Raw genomic sequence first — 21,402 nt, 5'->3', positions numbered from 1 at the left:
GAATTGGGGAGAAAAAGGGTGAAAGTAAAAAATAAAAATAAAAAATAATTATTATTATAATTATAATAAAGTCTCTGGGTTGTGGTCGATCCACAGCCCTGTCTGTCTCAAGAGTTAGGAGAGCGGGGGCCCTGGTAGGAGACACACACACACATACAGTACAGTACACACACCTTGACCAGCTCAAAGGGGAAGCGCTCGTGGAAGATGCGGTTGATCTTGGCTCCTCCTGACAGCTCTGCTGTGTCGATCTGGTCCCCAGAGCCCTCGATACGCTTCTCAAAGTCTACTGAGAACTGCTGCACCATCCTGGAGAGTAAAGGATACAGGGATAAGGGAGTTACACGTGTGTGTGTGTGTCAAATCTAATTTTATTTGTCACATGAGCCGAATACAACAGGTGTAGATCTTACCGTGAAATGCTTTCTTGCAAGCCCTTAACCAACAATGCAGTTCAAGAAATATAGTTAAGAAAATATTTACTAAATAAAGTAAAAAATCGAATCATATCAAAAAGCAACATAAGAAAATGACATCGACAAAAAAATGACAACAACAACGAGGCTATATACAGGTCAGTCGAGGTCATTTGTAAAGTGACTATGCATAGATAATAAACAGCGAGTAGCAGCAGTGTAAAAACAAATGGGGTGGGGGGGGGGGCAATGTAAATAGTCTGGGTAGCCATTTGAAGAATTGTTCAGCAGTCTTATGGCTTGGGGGTAAAAGCTGTTTAGAAGCCTCTTGGACCTAGACTTGGCGCTCTGGTACTGCTTCCCGTGCGGTAGCAGAGAGAACAGTCTATGACTTGGGTGACTGGAGTCTTTTTTTGTGCGTCTGTGTGTGTGTGCGTGCATGCCATCGTGCATACTTGTGTGTCCTACTTACTGCAGTAGGGCCTTGGTCTTGCGGGAGGGGTCGTCAGGTCTGAAGTTCTTGTACTCCTCCACCTCCTTCTCTATAGACAGCAGCTGGCTCTGCAGCTTGGCCCGCAGCCCCGGCAGAGTGTCCCGGATGTGATTGGTCAGTTGCTGCGGAGTGCAAGGTCCTCAGTGTGGGTTATGACATGCGACGGAAGAGAATACAGTGATCTAGCCTACCAGCCTACTACCGTTCTGCTCCCTTATCTCCAGTGGATATTATAAACTCGTCGAAAGCATCAAAATGCATCATGTGGACGGCTCATCTGGTAGAAGACTTCTCTGAAGGCTATACAAATTAACTGAAAAGAGACATATAGTGACCGCTAAAATAATATTCCTACTATGCCCTTTGGTGATGATTGAGAGATTTGAACCACAGATCAAGACAGTATTAGTGTTCCCCTCCACACACACACACACACACACACAAAGGAGGACTGACCTGGTTGAGTGTTTTCTGTAGGTAGGGGACTGACCTGGTTGAGTGTTTTCTGTAGGTAGGGGACTGACCTGGTTGAGTGTTTTCTGTAGGTAGGGGACTGACCTGGTTGAGTGTTTTCTGTAGGTAGGGGACTGACCTGGTTGAGTGTTTTCTGTAGGTAGGGGACTGACCTGGTTGAGTGTTTTCTGTAGGTAGGGGACTGACCTGGTTGAGTGTTTTCTGTAGGTAGGGGACTGACCTGGTTGAGTGTTTTCTGTAGGTAGGGAGTGCCCATCCGTTCAGCCAGGTGTCTGTATCCAGGATGGGTCAGGAAGAACTTCCTCTCTGCAGCCATGGCCGCTGTGATGTCCTTCTTCCCATCAATGTCCTTCTGACTCCTGTTCACCACACCAATGTAACCTGGGACAGAGAGAGAGGTCAGCTGATACTGGACACATCCGGATGCAAAGATAGGCACAATGTTGTTTTGTGGAGAGAAAAAAATAAAGAAAAGTTTGTTAGGGTAATTATTCTTCTTTTTTGTGTGGGTGAGATTTTATTTCTTGTTTGTTTGCCTGTCTGGGTTTACCACACTGGGTAGCGGGCCAAAGGAGGAGGGGAGTTCTGGGGGGAAGTGTGGAGGGTAATCTGGGGGTCCATGAAGTTACCCACATCCCTATTGTGGGATGGTTATTGTAACAGCTGTCGATTGTACTACATGCCTGCATATCCTGCTATGACTGAAAACAAATAAAGAATGGCAGCCACATGGGCAAGAGGGATCACATATCCCCATCTAGTTAAGGTTTCTCATGCATTTCTCTGTTAAGCAGTATGTCTTGCTCTATAACCTTTTGGACTGAACGCCAGTAGCCTTGTAAATATGCTAGTGGTTTAACATGGGGCCTTCCAACACGGGAGAGTGACAGAAGCAGAGAAGGTACAGACAAAGGACATGGAAAACGTTCAGAAGCACATGCCTGGGTTCTAACCAAGCGCCAGTGGAAAAACGGCACATCAGCGGATTGCATTAGGGTTTCCCACAAATATATTTTATTGCAAAGAAAATAACAGATGTTTTTTCCAGATGTGTCACCGAAATCAAGACATTGTTTTTGTCCACCTTTCTCTCTAACTCTCTTTTTCTTTTCTTCACTCTCCTCCTCTCCCCCCCTCTCTCTCTCTCTCTCCCTCTCTCTCGCTCTCTTTCCATCACCCTCCTCCTGTCTACCTCTCTCTAGGCTGTTGCAGAGAGCAACATAACTAGATAACCACTAGAGGGAAGCACTGTGACTGTGTGTGTGTGTGTGTGTGTGTGTGTGTGTGTGTGTGTGTGTGTGTGTGTGTGTGTGTGTGTGTGTGTGTGTGTGTGTGTGTGTGTGTGTGTGTGTGTGTGTGTGTGTGTGTGTGTGTGTGTAGTCTCACCTCTACGCAGTGGGAGCAGCTTATTCTCCAGAATTTCTCTGGCATCAGTCCCCTCATCCATCAGATCCAGCTTGGTGATCACACCAATGGTTCGCTGACCTGGTCACACACACACACACACACACACACACACACACACACACACACACACACACACACACACACCACACACACACACACACACACACACACACACACACACACACACACACACACTACATTAACAAAGTCCAGATCTGAGCTGTAGGTAGGTTCAATTGCATCCTTGTCTAACTGTTCTGTCACAACTTGATGGTGAATGATACTGAGAGCACAGATGAAAGCAGAAGGCCTACAGTTCCTGCCTTTAACCTCTTGTTAATCTCACCCACCCTGTGGGTCGACTTCTTTGGCAATCTTCAGGGCATCCGAGTTGGCCAGATCAGAGTTGGCTGGGGAGACAGCCAGCAGCAGACAGTTGTCCTTGGTCACAAACTGATACAACATGTCTCTGATCTGCTGCTCAATGTCCGCAGGCTGGTCCCCTACTGGGACCTTGGTCATCCCTGGCAAGTCCACCAGAGTCAGATTCAGGACTAGGGGAGAGAGAAGGGGAGAGAGGGGTAAAGGGAGAGAGGGGAGAGAGGGGAGGACAGAGAGGAGAGAGAGGTCAAAGGCAGAGGGGATAGAAGGGGAGGGTAGAGGGGAAAGGGGAAGAGAGTGTGGAGAGGGGAGAGTGGGGAGAGAGGAGAGGGTAGAGAGGTGGAGACAGAGAGAGATTTGTAAATATGATGTCAGATCCGATGAATGATACTAACCTCGAAAATAAAATACTATATGATATAATTAATAGTACCTGATTGAGACTCACTATACAACAACCAACTTTGGGCCCTGGCTATAAAATCAAACTTGGTTGCCAGTTTTGACCAATAGGGAATAGGGAAACTTGATTCACCAAATTCTGTGTATAGAATTAAGATACTTGTATTCCATTTTATAAAGTTAAACTACTCTTTCCTACAATCACAGTATTATGAGTGTCGCCATGGTAGTTCTGCCAAGTTGCCCATGTGCCAAGATGCCAGATCTGCGTCCTCACCATGTGGGGAGTAGACCCTGAGATTTATTGGCACAGGTGAGATTCCCTTATTCTGCCCAGTGATGCGATCCGTCTCCGCCTCGATCTCCCCACGAACCTCATCGAAGTCTGTGAACTTCTTCCCCTTACAGTGAAGGAACTCAGCATATTCTGCAGGAGAAGAGGGGGACAGAGAAAAGGAGAGGAAAGGAAAGGAGGAGTGAGGATAACAAAATAATTCAAGAACAATGAAAAAAAACAGGACACCATTTTTGGCAGTTTGAACGGAAATGAGGACAGTTGTTCTGTCATATCTTTACGTTTCATCACTCTCAGTTTTAAAGAAAATGTAGCAACACTAGATGGCACTATTGTTGAAACTGTGAGACAGACACAGACCTTGTAATGATCCTAAAATAATTAGAAGCCCATTTTGTCCAATTGGTAATACAGGATATGAATAAGGCCTTATATGTAAACACCGCTGCTAACAGGATCTCAGGTGACCATGGTTGGTCTTGACAGTTGATGAGATTGGTGTTTTGTTTATTTATTTTGCAAAGGGATTATTTAGAATCTACCTCTCCAATGACTTTGGGTAGGCTATACATTACTTGAGCATTAAAGACTGAACCAGGTTTTCCTCTAGGACAGTTTGGTCTTCATGAACCTTAAAATGTATATTGAAATGCTGTAATATACAGTAAATGCAATACAGCTGCAAACTGGGTTTCAAAAAACGAATAAAGCAACACCTCACAGCACAACGCCTCTCGCCCATGTGACCAAATGTTTGTGTGTATGTACGGACATGTATGTGTAATTAATAGACGCGCACACACACACACACACACACACTACACATGTGTATGTACGGACATGTATGTGTAATTGATAGATGCACACAGACACACACACTCCAACACACACACTACACATGTGTATGTACGGACATGTATGTGTAATTGATAGATGCACACACACACACACACACTACACATGTGTATGTACGGACATATACAGTGCATTCGGAAAGTATTCAGACCACTTGACTTTTTCCACATTTTGTTACATGACAGCCTTAATGAAAAATGTATTAAATATTGTTTTTTCCTCATCAATCTACACACAATACCCCATAACGACAAAGCGAAAACAGTTTTTTTAAATGTTTGCAAATACTTATTCTTATACTTATATAGGTGCTTCTACACCTGCATTGCTTGCTGTTTGGGGTTTTAGACTGGGTTTCTGTACAACACTTTGTGACATCAGCTTATGTAAGAAGGGCTTTATAAATACATTTGATTGAATTTGATTGATTGACTTATTTACATAAGTATTCGGACCCTTTGCTTTGAGACTCGGAATTGAGATCAGGTGCATTCTGTTTCCATTGATCATCCTTGAGATGTTTCTACAACTTGATTGGAGTCCACCTGTGGTACATTCAATTGATTGGACATTATTTGGAAAGGCACACACCTGTCAATATAAAGTCCCACAGTTGGCAGTGTATGTCAGAGCAAAAACCAAGCCATGGTCGAAGGAATTGTCTGTAGAGATCCGAGACAGGATTGTGTCGAGGCACAGATCTGGGGAAGGATACCAAAAAATGTCTGCAGCATTGAAGCTCCCCAAGAACACAGTGGCCTCCATCATTCTTAGCAGATTGGAACCGCAAGACTCTTCCTAGAAGTGCCTTGGTTAGGGAGGTAACCAAGAACCCGATAGTCAATCTGACAGAGCTGCAGAGTTCCTCTGAGGAAATGGGAGATACTTCCAGAAGGACAACAATCTCTGCAGCACTCCACCAATCAGGCCTTAGTGGTAGAGTGGCAAGACGGAAGCCACTCCTCAGCAAAAGGCACATGACAGCCCACTTTGAGTTTGCCAAAAGGCACCTTAAGACTCTCAGACCATGAGAAACAAGATTCTCTGGTCTGATGAAACCAAGACGAAACTCTTTGGCAAAGTACAGAGAAATCCTTGATGAAAACCTGCTCCAGAGCGCTCAGGACCTGTCACGACTTCTTCCGAAGCCGGTCCCTCTCCTTGTTCGGGCGACGTTCGGCAATTGACATCGCCGGTCTTCTAGCCATCGCCGATCCACCTTTCATTTTCCATTTGTTTTGTCTTGTCTTCCCACACACCTGGTTTAAATTCCATCATTACATGTTGTGTGAACCTTCTGTTCACCCCCAAGTCCTTGTCCGGAATTGTTTATTGTAGTGCTTGTGCACGTTATGCTGGTATGTGACGGGTTTTACCCATTGATTTATTTGTACTGTTTATGGTGGTTTTATTTATTAAACTGCGCCGTTGTAAATCAGTTTTGCTCTCCTGCGCCTGACTTCTCTGCCACCAGAACGCACCCCTTACAGGACCTCAGACTGGGACGAAGGTTCACCTTCCAACAGGACAACAACCCTAAGCACATAGCCAAGACAACGCAGGAGTGGCTTCGGGACATGTCTCTGAATGTCCTTGAGCGGCCCAGCCAGAGCCAGACTTACACCCGATCTAACATCTCTGGAGAGACCTGAAAATAGCTTTGCAGCAATGCTCCCCATCCAATCTGACAGAGCTTGAGAGGATCTGCAGAGAGGAATGGGAGAAACCCCCCAAATACAGGTTGTCAGGGGCGTCGTAAAGGACAGACCAAGGCGCAGTGGGTATCGTGCTCATATCCTTTTTTTATTACAAAATAAACCAATGCCAAACAACAGTTCCGTAAGGACACAAGGACTATATGAAAAACAACCACCCACAAAGCCCAAAGGAAAACAGGCTGCCTAAGTATGGTTTCCAATCAGAGACAACGAAAGACACCTGCCTCTGATTGGAAACCACACTCGGCCAAACCTGAAAAACGGAACATAGAAAATGAAAACTAGAACCAAAATCCCCTAGACCAAAAACCCCAAAACACACAAAACAAACACCCCGTGCCACGCCCTGACCAACTAGAATGACAAAAGACCCCTTTACTGGTACCCCCCCCCAAAGTTGCAGACCCCGACTGCACCTCAAAACAAAAAACCCCACAAAACAACCCCAAACCTAAAGGGAGGGTGGCCACCGTCAAAGACGGTCCATGTGCTACACCCCCCCTTCCCAATCCTCCCACTACGGAGGTGGCTCTGGCTCTGGGCGTAGCTCCCATTCAGAAAACTCTGGGCTGCGCGGCATCGCTGGAGGCCCCGGGCTTAGAGGCGTCGCTGGAGGCCCCGGGCTGAGAGGCGTCGCTGGAGGCCCCCGGCTGAGAGGCGTCGCTGGAGGCCCCGGGCTGAGAGGCGTCGCTGGAGGCCCCGGGCTGAGAGGCGTGGCTGGAGGCTCCTGGCTGAGGAGCGTCGCTGGAGGCTCCGGGCTGAGGAGCGAACCAAAATCCCCAAGACCAAAAACCCCAAAACACACAAAACAAACTGCCACGCCTTGGCACCCCCTGCCACGCCTTGACCAACTATAATGACAAAAGACCCCTTTACTGGTCAGGACGTGACACAGGTGTGCCAAGCTTGTAGCGTCATACCCAAGAAGAGTTGAGGCTTTAATCGCTGCCAAAGGTGCTTCAACAAAGTACTGAGTATAGGATCTGAATACTTATATAAACGTGATATTTCCATTGTTTATTTTGACAAAATTTGCATTTTGATAAACCTGTTTTTCCTTTATTGATGAGAAAAAAAATACAATTTAATCCATTTTAGAATAAGGCTGTAATGTAACAAAATGTGGAAAAAGGTCTGAATACGTTCTGAATGTACTGTATGTATAATTCATAGATGCACACACTACACACACCCACACATCATTATTATGATTTTTTTTTGCTTTTTTTATTGTGTACATTTGTGTCTTTCATTTTATTTTGTTTAGAAAAAAATTCATTGTAAAGTATTTTTGCCTGTAAAGTTTCTTTCCTTATGTGTCAGACCCCAGTAAGACTCGTTGTCACCATTGCTGGCCTTCTAGGCAGAGTTGCAAAGAAAAAAACATATCTCAGACTGGCCAACAAAAATAAAAGATTAAGATGGGCAAAAGAACACAGACACTGGACAGAGGAACTCTGCCTAGAAGGCCAGCATCCCTGAGTCGCCTCTTCACTGTTGACGTTGAGACTGGTGTTTTGCGGTTACTATTTAATGAAGCTGCTAGTTTCTCAAACTAGACACTGTAATGTACTTGTCCTCTTGCCCAGTTGTGCACCGGGGCCTCCAACTCCTCTTCTATTCTAGTTAGAGCCAGTTTGCACAGTTCTGTGAAGGGAGTAGTTCACAGCGTTGTACGAGATCTTCTGTTTCTTGGCAATTTCTCGCATGGAATAGCCTTCATTTCTCAGAACAAGAATAGACTGATGAGTTTCAGAAGAAAGTCTTGTAATCGAACTCGCAAATGCTGATGCTCCAGATCCTCAACTAGTCTAAAGAAGGCCAGTTTTATTGCTTCTTTAATCAGGACAACAGTTTTCAGCTGTGCTAACATAATTGCAAAAGGGTTTTCTAATGATCAATTAGCCTTTTAAAATTATAAATTTGGATTAGCTAACACAATGTGCCATTGGAACACAGGAGTGATGGTTGCTGATAATGGGCCTCCGTACACCTAAATAGATATTCCATTAAAATCTGCCATTTCCAGCTACAATAGTCATTTACAACATTAGCAATGTCTACACTGTATTTCTGATCAATTTGATGTTATTTTAATGGACCAAAAAATTGCTTTTCTTTCAAAAACAAGGACATTTCTAAGTGAACCCAAACTTTTGAATGGTTTGTGATGAAGCCTGTTATTGAAAGCCTATTCTGCCTTATGAAGTTACCATAACAACACTAACCAGCCACTGTCATCAAATCAAATCAAAGTTTATTTGTCACATGCGCCGAATACAACAGGTGTAGACCTTACAGTGATATGCTTACTTACAGGCTCTAACCAATAGTGCAACAAATGTATTAGGTGAACAATAGGTAAGTAAAGAAATAAAACAACAGTAAAAAGACAGGCTATATACAGTAGCGAGGCTATAAAAGTAGCGAGGCTACATACAGACACCGGTTAGTCAGGCTGATTGAGGTAGTACGTACATGTAGATATGGTTAAAGTGACTATGCATATATGATGAACAGAGTAGCAGTAGCGTAAAAGAGGGGTTGGCGGGTGGGACACAATGCAGATAGCCCGGTTAGCCACTGTGCGGGAGCACTGGTTGGTTGGGCCAATTGAGGTAGTATGTACATGAATGTATAGTTCAAGTGACTATGCATATATGATAAACAGAGAGTAGCAGCAGCGTAAAAGAGGGGTTGGGGGTGGGGGCACAATGCAATAGTCCGGGTAGCCATTTCATTACCTGTTCAGGAGTCTTATGGCTTTGGGGTAAAAACTGTTGAGAAGCCTTTTTGTCCTAGACTTGGCACTCCGGTACCGCTTGCCATGCGGTAGTAGAGAGAACAGTCTATGACTGGGGTGGCTGGGGTCTTTGACAGTTTTTAGGGCCTTCCTCTGACACCGCCTGGTGTAGAGGTCCTGGATGGCAGGCAGCCTGGACCTCAGGAGCACTGGTGTGGTGCACAGATGAGCAGCACTCCTTCACATTTTTACATTTGAGAATAGACGGGGCTGGTAAAACTATTCCTTGAAAATTAATTTGGATAAATTCCAAATAAATGATTTTTAATTACCACAAAAATTCCATGAAAAACAATAGAATGACAAACCAAATAAATATGTATGGTGGCCTAGAGGTATTCATACCCCTTGACTTATTCCACATTTTGTTGTGTTACAACCTGAATTCTAAATGGATTTAAATAATATAATTAAATACAACATAATGAGAAAGTGAAAATATATATATCTTTTTTTTTGCAAATTTATAGAAAATGAAATACAGAAATATCTTATTTACATAAGTATTCACACCCCTGAGTCAATACATGTTAGAATCACCTTTGGCAGCAATTACAGCTGTGATTCTTTCTGGGTAAGTCTCTAAGAGCCTTACACACTTCGATTGTACAATATTTGCACGTGATTCTTTTTAAATTCTATAAGCTCTGTCGAGTTGGCTGTTGGTCATTGCTAGACAGCCATCTTCACATCTTGCTATAGATTTTCAAGCTGATTAAAGTCAAAACTGTAACTAGGCCACTCAGGAACATTCAATGTCATCTTGGTAAGCAACTCCATTGTATATTTGGCCTTGTGTTTTAGGTTATTGTCTGCTGAAAGGTGAATTTGTCTCCCAGTGTTTGGAAAGCAGACCGAACCAGGTTTTCTAGGATTTTATCTGTGCTTAGCTCTATTCTGTTTCTTTTTATCCCAGAAAACTCCCCATTCCTTGTCGATGAAAAGCATACCCATAACATGATGCAGCCACCACCAAAATATAATGAATGGTACAAAGTGATGTGTTTTGTTGGATTTTCACCAATCATAACACTTTGTATTCACATCAAAAAGTTAAAATCTTTGCCACATTTTTGTCAGTATTACTTTAGTGCCTTATTGCAAACAGGATGTGTTTCGGAATATTTATATTCTGTACAGGCTTCCTTCTTTTCACTCTGTCATTTAGGTTAGTATTAAACTCTGTCATTTAGGTTAGCCATTAAACTCTGTAACTGTTTTAAAGTCACCATTGGCCTCGTGGTGAAATCCCTGAGTGGTTTCCTTCGTCTATGACAACTGAGTTAGGAAGGACACCTGTATCTTTGTAGTGACTGGGTGTATTGATACACCTTCCAAAGAGTAATTAATAACTTCACCATGCTCAAAGGGATATTCAATCTCATTTTTTTTTATTTTGACCCATCTACCAATAGGTGCCCTTCTTTGAGAGGCATTGGAAAATCCTCCCTGGTCTTTGTGGTTGAATCTGTGTTTGAAATTCAATGCTCAAATAATTGTATGTGTGGGGTACAGAGGTGAGGTAGTCATTCAAAAATCATGTTAAACTATATTATTGCACACAGAGTGAGTCCATACAACTTATTATGGGACTTGTTATGCACCTTTTTACTCCTGAACTTATTTAGGCTTGCCATAACAAAGGGGTTGAACACTTATTGACTCAAGACATTTCAGCTTCTAATTTTTTATACATTTGTAAACATTTCTAAAAACATTTTTCCACCTTGACATTATGGGGTATTGTGTGTAGGCCAGTGACACCAAATCTCAATTTCATCCATTTTAAATTCAGGCTGTAGCACTGGGGTGTGAATACTTTCTAAAGGAACTGTAGGCAAATGGTGGTTTCTTCCCTGTCTTCTCTCTGGCGGTGGCGAGAATGATGAAGAACTATACAGGCTACGTGTGCACAGTGGAGGCCCAGCGGCGCCTTGACCACTTTAGCCAGTCAGAAAATTGAAAAAAAAAAAATTGACCGTGTGTCTGCATTGGTGTTCATAAAACTCCTCTCTACTCTAACACAGCGGAACCCAGAATATATGTGACAACTTGGTTACAGCGACACCATTCTCCCGAAGACACCCGAACCAGAGTGGCCACCGCAAAGCCCAAGGAGCCTGACCCTCTCTGGATGTTGCTGTAGCCCTGCTTGGAATATTTAGCCTACATTGGCTATTGGTTGAGGCGCAGGGCCCGTTCTAGCCTGGTATGACAGGGTGGGCAATTGGAAATGTGAATTGGGCCAAGTTGGAGGTAATAATGCATTTAGGTTATAGGTTATTGAGCTGCATGAATACACCACACCAAAAGCTTGAGTATATGGCTGTTTTAAAACAAATGCACAGAGCTGTCCTTCACCTTTCCTCCACCACCACAAGTTGGTTCAACTTCTTTAACATCATTGCGCGATCCTGGTGATGTCCGTTCAGCACCACGAAGGACGCTCTAATCGCTTAAGATGGCATGTCATCAAGATCTGTTGGCTACGGCTAATAGTCAAACTCATCACGTAATAGTATTACTACTACAAATAGAAGATTATCACTTTTCACAGTGGTGCTCGTTTAGTAAAGTTAGATCAAAGCTGAATCAATGTCTTGCAAGATCACATAATGATTCATTTGCATTTTCCATAACATAGTAGGCCTACGACACTACTGTTACACCATTTGGAATGAGATTTTAGGATGGTTCGCTGAAGCTGAATAGTAAAAAAAATAAAAATGCACCAAATATCAACAGAGCACGCCACTAGGCAGGATGTACGCTTTGAATGAAACAAAATATAAGAAAGGCTAATAGCGTTTTAACACCATCTGCTCTAATTCACTCACAAAACAGCCATTCAAGAATATATACATGCATATTACCATGAAACTGATTGAGATCAATCGAATGATTGGCATGGAGATGCAGTTTGGTCGTTTCACCGGTAAAACGTGGATAATTATCATTCACAATTGAGAGTGATGATGGCAGACGATGCAATTGGAGGATGCATTTTATGCATATCCAATAATGATAGGCTATTAATTTGGCTACATCTTACGGTACAAACTTTGACTGAGAAAATGATGATGTCATATACAAAAACAATCGCTATCCCTCACCTAAAAAAAATGCACTACACCACTGCTCTGGAGAGGAGGCAGGTGGAAGGGAGGGATGGGGAAAAGTTTACCTGTGGGACAGTTGATCAGCTGGAGGACCAAGGGACGGCGGGTGACGATGCCAGAGCCACGGGGAAGAAAATCTCTGTAACACATGGGAAAGAGAAGTGAGAAAAGAACCATGGTTATGGAAACACCTGGGCCCATATTCATTAAGCATCTCAGAGTAGGAGTGCTGATCATGTCAAATTAATTTTTACCTCATAGAAAGTGGGACTGCGAGACATATTGAAGCTGAAAATGAACAGACTGTCACTGCAGTTTCTGTAAATGACTGTTGCCTTAAAGGCTTTGCTGCTTTTCAAGAAACACTTTCTATTCTACCTGGCAGTCTTTGTCTGGGATGCGATACAATCAGCTCTTTCTGAGAGTAGCCCACTTAAGAGCCTGTGTGAGGTTTGAGCATACAGGGACTGATTAGCACTGGGCCAGGAGAGAGAGAGAGAGAGAGAGAGAGGGAGAGAGAGAGAGAGAGAGAGGAGAAGAGAGAGAGAGAGAGAGAGAGAGAGAGAGAGAGAGAGAGAGAGAGAGAGAGAGAGAGAGAGAGAGAGAGAGAGATGGAGAGATCAAGAGAGACGGAGAAAGAGAAAGCAGGTTGGAGGATGAGAGAAACAAAAGATTGCAGAGGGAGAAAATTATTGAGAGGGTGAGGAAGGGAGAGAGCAGAGTACATAACAGAAAAAAACAGAGAGAGAGAGAGAGAGAGAGAGAGAGAGAGAGAGGGTGCAGAGAGGATGAGAGAGAGCAAGAGAAAGGGAGAGAGAGAAAGAAGGCACAGGGAGAGAGAGAGCCATACTGTAGCTCTAGCACAGCTGAGGAGCACTCTCTTTCCTCAGCTCCATTGTCAGGTGGCAATGAATGGAATCAGTGCCTTGCCAGTCAGGCCTGAGCCTTTAATGGATAAATCACTGGATAATCAGCACAATAATTGCAGGCTTTGTTCAAACAAGGGACAGCTAAAGTCAGTAGCCTGAGAGCCCACCCTTATCATGTGACAGTGGTGCTTCTGCAAGCTGAGAACAGGACTCTACATTCTGCAGGGTGTTTGCTGAAGAGCAACACCAATCTCATAGACAAAATCTTATTGGGACAAATATCCCACATAAAACAATGAATTCTCCATGGCATTGAGTGGTAAGAGAGATGAAATATTGCCAATGTTTTTTTCTTCTGTAGTCTATTTCTGTCCTCCAGGACACACTCAATGTAAGCTCTTTAAGAGTGAGAGAAAGAGAGCGATATGAGTGTCTTCATCTGCCTCCAGCTATATGTGAGACTGGTAACATGCAGATGGTAAGGTACACAACATGGTCCTAAAGTGGCTGTGTGTGTGTGTGTGTGTGTGTGTGTGTGTGTGTGTGTGTGTGTGTGTGTGTGTGTGGTGTGTGTGTGTGTGTGTGTGTGTGTGTGTGTGTGTGTGTGTGTGTGTGTGTGTGTGTGTGTGTGTGTGTGTGTGTGTGTGTGCGTGTGTCAGAACACACTACGTGTGTTTTCTTCTGAAGAATTCTGCCGACACTGCCTTCCATAACGGCAGTAGCAGCCATGGTGACATTGTTTGTATATATGCTGTTACATAACCTGCTGACCTGACACTAGTCGTAGCTAATTCCCTTCCACCTGCGGTTCAACAACAGGGGTCTAGAAGGGACATGCACCCAGATAGAATCTCATAGGGTCCTGTAAACTAAGAGCGTGTAGGCTACTACTGCTAAATACGTGTATGTGACCAATAACATTTGATTTGATTTGAATAGTAGTAGTGCCTGATCTCTTCATTGCATCACCACCATAGATTTTCACTTTACGGTGCTTGCGGGTCAATAGCAACCATGGCTGAATATTGACCGACGATGATATTAGTTAAGCATGCTCAGTGGGTTACTAAATGGACAGCTTGCAAAGCTGCAGTTTATGAGAATATTTTCAGTTATGAATTATGATTGGCCAACTAAGAATAGTAGTCCGGCTAGCCACATAATGTGACTTCAGTTGTGGATATTACTATAACCAGAGCCACAGTGCTATCAGTTAATGAAGACCTGTTTGACCAGGGAGGAAGAGATTATGCTAATTGAACTGCAGTCTCGCAACAAATGATTCTGTAAGTGTTTATGAACAAATATGTTCCAGCCATTCTCCAAGGCAAACACGCACAAAGTTGTGCGCACACATAAACACACGCATGCAGGCATGTACACACACATGCCTAACACACACACATCTAACCTATGTCATTACAATAATTGAATGATATTATCCATTTCATATCACCACCTGAACATAGATAAACATAGAAAGCATTGGCAGCACTGTCTCGTCGACAACAGCTCCATTTCCTACTGTGTCAAGTCAATTTCCTGTCTACGGTCTCTCTCTGGTTGGGGTGTAAACCTGGCTTTCTCTGCACCTTCCTCTCCTCTAGTAACATCTTGTAGGGGACAGATGGCCCAAACTGCAGGTCCCCTCCTCTCCCCCTTCTCCACTCCGCATTCCCCAAAAACACCACCATATGGACTATCCAGATGGGCGGAGCCGGCACCAACCAACCAGGCCCTGTCACACACACCATACCAATCCATCTCCATCCCAAACGCTGCTTTGGCTGGGGAGATGGCTCAAGACAAGGCATGGTTCCTGGGGTATCCACCACACACACGCTCACACGTGCACACATTCATACATATGCTACATACTTGCTGAATGGGCTCAGTCGCACAAATGAGCAAACACGGATGGACGCACACATGCACGAACCATCATGTAGCAATGCTGACAAGCATTCACCACATCAATAGCCTGTTATATGTGATTGCAGGGGAAAACAGAGTGAAGGAGTGGGTGAACACCTGACTCTCTTCATTGTACCATCCCCCACCCCAGCCTGCCCCTCTCCTCCACCCCAGCCTGTCCCTCTCCTCCACCCCAGCCTGCCCCTCTCCTCCACCCCAGCCTGCCCCTCTCCTCCACCCCAGCCTGCCCCTCTCCTCCACCCCAGCCTGTCCCTTTCCTCCACCCAAGCCTGTCCCTCTCCTCCACCCCAGCCTGCCCCTCTCCCCCAACCCAGCCTGCCCCTCTCCCCCAACCCAGCCTGCCCCTCACCTCCACCCCAGCCTGCCCCTCTCCTCCACCCCAGCCCGCCCCTCTCCCCCACCCCAGCCTGCCCCTCTCCTCCACCCCAGCCTGTCCCTCTCCTCCAGCCCAACCTGCCCCTGTCCTCCACCCCATCCTGCCCCTCACCCCCACCCCAGCCTGCACCTCTCCTCCACCCCAGCCTGTCCCTCTCCTCTACCCCAGCCTGCCCCTCTCCTCCACCCCAGCTTGCCCCTCTCCTCCACCCCAGCCTGCCCCTCTCCCCCAACCCCGCCTGCCCCTCTCCCCCACCCCAGCCTGTCCCTCTCCCCCACCCCAGCCTGCCCCTCTCCTCCACCCCAGCCTGTCCCTCTCCTCCACCCCAGCCTGCCCCTCTCCTCCACCCCAGCTTGCCCCTCTCCTCCACCCCAGCCTGCCCCTCTCCCCCAACCCCGCCTGCCCCTCTCCCCCACCCCAGCCTGTCCCTCTCCCCCACCCCAGCCTGCCCCTCTCCTCCACCCCAGCCTGCCCCTCTCCCCCACCCCAGCCTGCCCCTCTCCTCCACCCCAGCCTGCCCCTCTCCTCCACCCCAGCCTGCACCTCTCCTCCACCCCAGCCTGCCCCTCTCCTCCACCCCAGCCTGTCCCTCTCCTCCACCTCAGCCTGTCCCTCTCCTCCACCTCAGCCTGCCCCTCTCCTCCACCCCAGCCTGCACCTCTCCCCCACTCCAACCGACCCCTCACCCAACCTACCCCTCACCCCCACCCCAGCCTGCCCCTCTCCTCCACTCCACCCCAGCCTGCCCCTCTCCTCCACCCCAGCCTGCACCTCACCCCCACCCCAGCCTGTCCCTCTCCTCCACCCCAGCCTGCCCCTCTCCTCCACCCCAGCCTGTCCCTCTCCTCCACCTCAGCCTGTCCCTCTCCTCCACCTCAGCCTGCCCCTCTCCTCCACCTCAGCCTGCCCCTCTCCTCCACCCCAGCCTGCACCTCTCCCCCACCCCAACCGACCCCTCACCCAACCTACCCCTCACCCCCACCCCAGCCTGCCCCTCTCCTCCACTCCACCCCAGCCTGCCCCTCTCCTCCACCCCAGCCTGCCCCTCTCCTCCACTCCACCCCAGCCTGCCCCTCTCCTCCACCCCAGCCTGCCCCTCTCCTCCACCCCCACCTTCTCAGTCACATGTGGGCAGCTGTGTTTATAGACAGTCCACCCATCTACCATCCATCTAATCCCACTGGGAGACTCAACCCCTCCCCCTGTCTGGTGATAGCATACAAACACACCAGCCAGCGGCTATCCACTGTCAAAGCAAGGTCGACTATGAAGGCACTGAGGAGACAAACATATCCACCCATAAGGAAATGGTATAAACAAACAGATATTCAATATTATATTGTGTCTCTGCTGTGTATAAATACACACATATCCACACTTGTACACACAAACACAGACACACACGGCCAATAGACCTGTCCAGCACTGACAACCTGCCAGGCATCTGCAGCAGAGCATCATTGACTCACACACATTTACTGCACACACACACACACACACACACACACACACACACACACACACACACACACACACACACACACACACACACTCCAAAGCATACCTATATGCACGTGAATATACTGTGCCTTGCTTAGTGGAAATCCTGAGAGGGCGTTGTCATTGTCTGACATTCAGCTTCTTAGACAGAGGCTTTGTGAGGAAGAACAGCAGAACCACGATGAGCTTTACTCCAATAACAGTCCGATCATTTCCTTTCCATTGTTTTCTCTTACACAGTCACTCTGATAGGTTCACAATAACATTACATACATTTATCTAAACTGACCTAGAATCAACACATATTCAAAACACATGGTCCTGGTGGGACTTGAACCCACAACCTTAGTGTTGATAACTCCATGCTCCAACACACTTAGCCAGCTGGGTGAAAATGATAGTGCCATACAGTGCTTTAAACTATAACACCAGTGGATCTCCTGCCAGTAATGATAATGTATTTGGCCTGGTCTAATAAATAAAATAAAATAGATTTTTGTTTGTAACATTCTTGGTAAACATCAGGTGTAGACTAACAGTGAAATTCTTACTTACGGGCCCTTCCCAACAATGCATAATATCACTCATCAGCTGTAAATGTACAGACTACAGGCTGTAATCTAATCATGATCAATGGTGTGCAGCAATTACAGTCACACTATGAATACGATAACCAGAAAAAGCTATTTCACTATCCCCCAGGCCACAGCCTTAGTGGCTGAGATTGCTTGTTGTGTCGCCATGTACACCTCCAGATTACAGTCATTGTAGTGAAAGGGCCAATCAAACGGCTCGTTCTTGGCCGATGGCGTGCACCCAGATTAAAGTAAGGGCGGGAGCCAATGAGAGTGCTGGTTGTTGGTGAGCTGTGTGTAGACTCACAGATTAAATGTAATCCCTTTGAGCAGTGTAAAGGCAGCAAACCCAGCTCCACTCTCGCTCTCTCTTTCTTTCCTCTCACTCTTTCCTTAGTCTCTATCCCCCCATCTTCTACTTTCTTGCTTATTTTACCCTCTCTCACCAGAATCCTTTCATAAGCAACAAAAAATGATACAACTGCTTCTATCAGTTATCCTAAAAGCAATAGTGTGAACAAAGCATAGACAACTATAGGACTAGGCCCACCTTCCACCAATAATAATAGGCCAACATAAATGAAACGAGACGATAAATAAAGTGACATACAGTAATAAATATCTCAAAGGGAAAACAATGATCATCAATAAATCACCAAAGTAGACTACACTTCCCATCAGTGCTAGCCAGTGAGTTTTCCATTATCTATTCGTGTCAGTCAGTAAAGGGCTATCTATCTACAGTATATCTTCCTTCGCATAGACCAGAAATAGGATTAGAGAAAGAGAGTCGGGCCATACTACAGCCCATACTGTCCTTCTCATGTTGGGGATACAGATAATCCCTTGCATTTTGCATTCTTCATATTATGTAATATACTGTAATTCCGCCCTGCAATAATAGTCTCTCCAATTGGACCAGTAGAGATTAATTTTTGCCTTGTCAGCAAATGAGAGGAAGCCTACGCAGCAGAAGAGACCATTTTACATATTCTAGTCTAAATGCTGCAAGCACCAGCACTGTAATAAAGGTGTGTTCTCAAATTGGGTTCTCCAGAAGAGAACAGTGCAATCCACTCTGCAGAAAAGCACTTCTTTGACCTAGAACAGTTGCATCAGTAGAAATTGGTGGTGAACTGAGAAATAGATATTCATATCTTTCGATTAATAATTTATTTGGAAATCTGATGACGAGGCTCATATTTCTAGAGCAATACTTGACCTTATTTCCATTATTCAGTCATTTATTATCTAGTGATCATAAAAGACAAAGGCTAGAGATCACTTGCTCAGTCATGCTCATCTTAACCTAACCTTAAAAGACTTACAAGTTTTGTTGCAAGGTCTTGAATCCCCTAGGTGACAGAGGTCGAACTGATAGTCTATGACAGTATTCCCTGACTGAGTTGTTATTCTGGGTCTGCTGTACAGATGTAGGATCTTAATTTGATCGCCCTGTTGCAAGAGAACTTTAAAACTTGTAGTGTGAGGTTTAAAAAAGCTTCTGAAGTTTGTAATTTCCACTTTTAAATTTCAGACTTGAAATCCCTACAAAAATGGCCATTAATTATAATCCACATAATAATGTGCATTTCCTGTTGCTGTAGGATTATTTTCCTGCTGTAGCAAACTGGCTCAAATTAAGACCCTGCATCTGTATTGTGGTATTCCTCTGAAGAGCTCTCCTAGGTCCTGAAAGCATCCTCAGAGGAAAGTACAGGCTCTGTACACCAAACAGCCAGCAACCAACCCGTGTTCATCTGATAAGGACATATAAAATAACAGGGACAAATTCAACTAATCATTGCAATAGCAACTGTCGGAGGCATCGCACCATGATGTTTGTAACTGGTGTCTGTTCCCACGTGTACCTTAGGTACATTAGGTTACCCTTAGCGGCGACCGTGGTAGGATAACAGTATGTGTGAGGTCTCCACTACAAGCTTTCTGGTGAATGATGATTCATTGGTTTGTTTGTCTGGTAGGCAGAACACCGCCTGCCTCCTGCACTCTCAATAATGAAGCTTTGTGGATGCTGTTGTCGGTTCACTGCGTGGAACAATCCCTGTTCTCCACCTTGCACCTCTAAATGATACTTTATTGATACTGCCCAAATGCATGTTTTTGCAGTTTGGTTCTGACAGCAGTTTCCTTCATATTAGAAATGAGTCAATTGATTTGAAACCTGCCTTGAGGCCATTTTTGTTTGTTAGACTGAACACGGGTATGCACCGTTTGATATTTTAAAGTCCTCTGGTTTCAATAGGATTCTTTATATAGGTAGACTATTACCACCAATGGATAGAATCATCCGGTAATAGTGGTGGTGGTACTCCCCTATACACTGGTCTGTGATCAGATTTCTCCACCTGTCCTGTTTCTAATTATTAAGGCTAGAAAAGGAAACATGGGCATGGATCAGTGCCCTAATTGCAACTCCACCCTGTGTATGGGCTACATGTCCCCCAGCTGGCTGTCTCTGTGCCAGGGTCTGCGAGCTAGTGTAGGTCCCTGCCCAGTCAAGGTCTAGTGTTGCTGTGCTAATTAAACATGGGAAGAGATGGAGAGTGAGTGAGAGAGCGAGAGAGAGAGGGGCGGGGGGTAGAGAAGAGGAGGGAAGGAGGAAGGACAGAGAGATTTCCGACACCTCTCATCTTCTACCCTGAAATCAGCCAATGGCTGTAAACAACAAAAGTTCCGGCATGCCAATCAGAGCCCAACAGTACATGATTGACAGATATGGGGCCCGGTCGCTTCCAGGAAATACACTGGGAGGCCATTTTGTGTCTCACATAAAATGTATTGTATTACAGTGTATTACATTTAAAAATATATACATATTCGTTTTTTGGGGGGGGTGGGGGGGGGGGGGGTGGGGGGGGGGGGGGGGGGGGGTAGAACTTGGTGCTCCGGTACCGCTTGCAGTCTATGACTTGGGTGGCTAGAGTCTTTGACACATTTTCAGGCCTTCTTCTGACACCGCTTGGTATAGAGGTCCTGGATGGCAGAGAGCTCAGCCCCAGTGATGTACTGGGCCATACGCAATACCCTTTGTAGCACCTTACGATCGGATGCCAAGCAGTTGCCATACCAAGCAGTGATGCAGCCAATCAAGATGCTCTCAATGGTGCAGCTGTAGAACTTTTTGAGGATCTAAGGGCCCATGCTAAAGTTTCTTTCCCTGAGGGGGAAGAGGCATTGTCATGCCCTCTTGATGACTGTGTTGGTGTGTTTGGACCATGATAGGTCCTTAGTGATCTGGACACCGAGGAACTTGAAGCTCTCAACACGCTCCACTACAGCCCCGTAGACGTGGATGGGGACGTGCTTGGCCCTCCGTTTCCTGTAGTCCACTATCAGCTCTTTTGTCTTGTTGACATTGAGGGAGAGGTTGTGGACCTCCTCCCTATAGGCTGTCTCATCGTCGTCGGTGATCAGGCCTACTACGTTGTGCCGTCAGCAAACTAAATGATGGTGTTGGAGTCGTGGGCGGCCACACAGTTGTGGGTGAACAGGAAGTACAGGAGGGGACTAAGCACGCACCCCTGAGGGGCCCCCGTGTTGAGGGTCAGTGTGGCTGATGTGGTGATCAGTCACAAGCATCATTCTGGACTCCAGACGTCGTGGGGGTCGGATCCAGTATCTGGTGGACTGGGAGGGGTACAGTCCAGAGGAGCGGTGTTGGGTTCTGGTGGATGACATTCTAGATCCCAACATCATCCGAGATTTCCACATTCACCGTCCGGACCGGCCCACTTCTTGCATAGCAGGTATTTATAGGGTA

At 45.8% G+C, this 21,402-nt stretch overlaps 1 protein-coding gene across 12 annotated transcripts in view; it reads right to left on the bottom strand.

Annotated features, from left to right (window-relative positions):
• The window catches only part of dnm1a (dynamin 1a), an 85,136-nt gene that overhangs the window by 53,768 nt on the left and 9,966 nt on the right, over window positions 1–21,402 (bottom strand). For all 12 annotated transcript variants that reach the window (XR_006757668.2, XR_006757667.2, XM_045689987.2 and 9 more), the window contains exons 2-8: window positions 12,429–12,502; window positions 3,851–4,000; window positions 3,141–3,344; window positions 2,770–2,868; window positions 1,604–1,764; window positions 889–1,031; window positions 174–309 (exon numbers count right to left, since the gene is read on the bottom strand). Coding sequence is in view for 10 of the 12 variants with exons in the window: in XM_045689987.2 (XP_045545943.1) it covers window positions 174–309; window positions 889–1,031; window positions 1,604–1,764; window positions 2,770–2,868; window positions 3,141–3,344; window positions 3,851–4,000; window positions 12,429–12,502 (967 nt within the window). In the remaining 2 variants the exon portion in view is untranslated. The remainder of the gene's footprint in view (window positions 1–173; window positions 310–888; window positions 1,032–1,603; window positions 1,765–2,769; window positions 2,869–3,140; window positions 3,345–3,850; window positions 4,001–12,428; window positions 12,503–21,402) is intronic.

The sequence above is a fragment of the Salmo salar genome, chromosome 11 (assembly GCF_965601325.2).
Source record: "Salmo salar chromosome 11, fSalSal1, whole genome shotgun sequence".
In the NCBI taxonomy this organism is placed as follows: Eukaryota; Metazoa; Chordata; class Actinopteri; order Salmoniformes; family Salmonidae; genus Salmo; species Salmo salar.
This window is presented reverse-complemented; position numbering and strand designations above follow the sequence as displayed.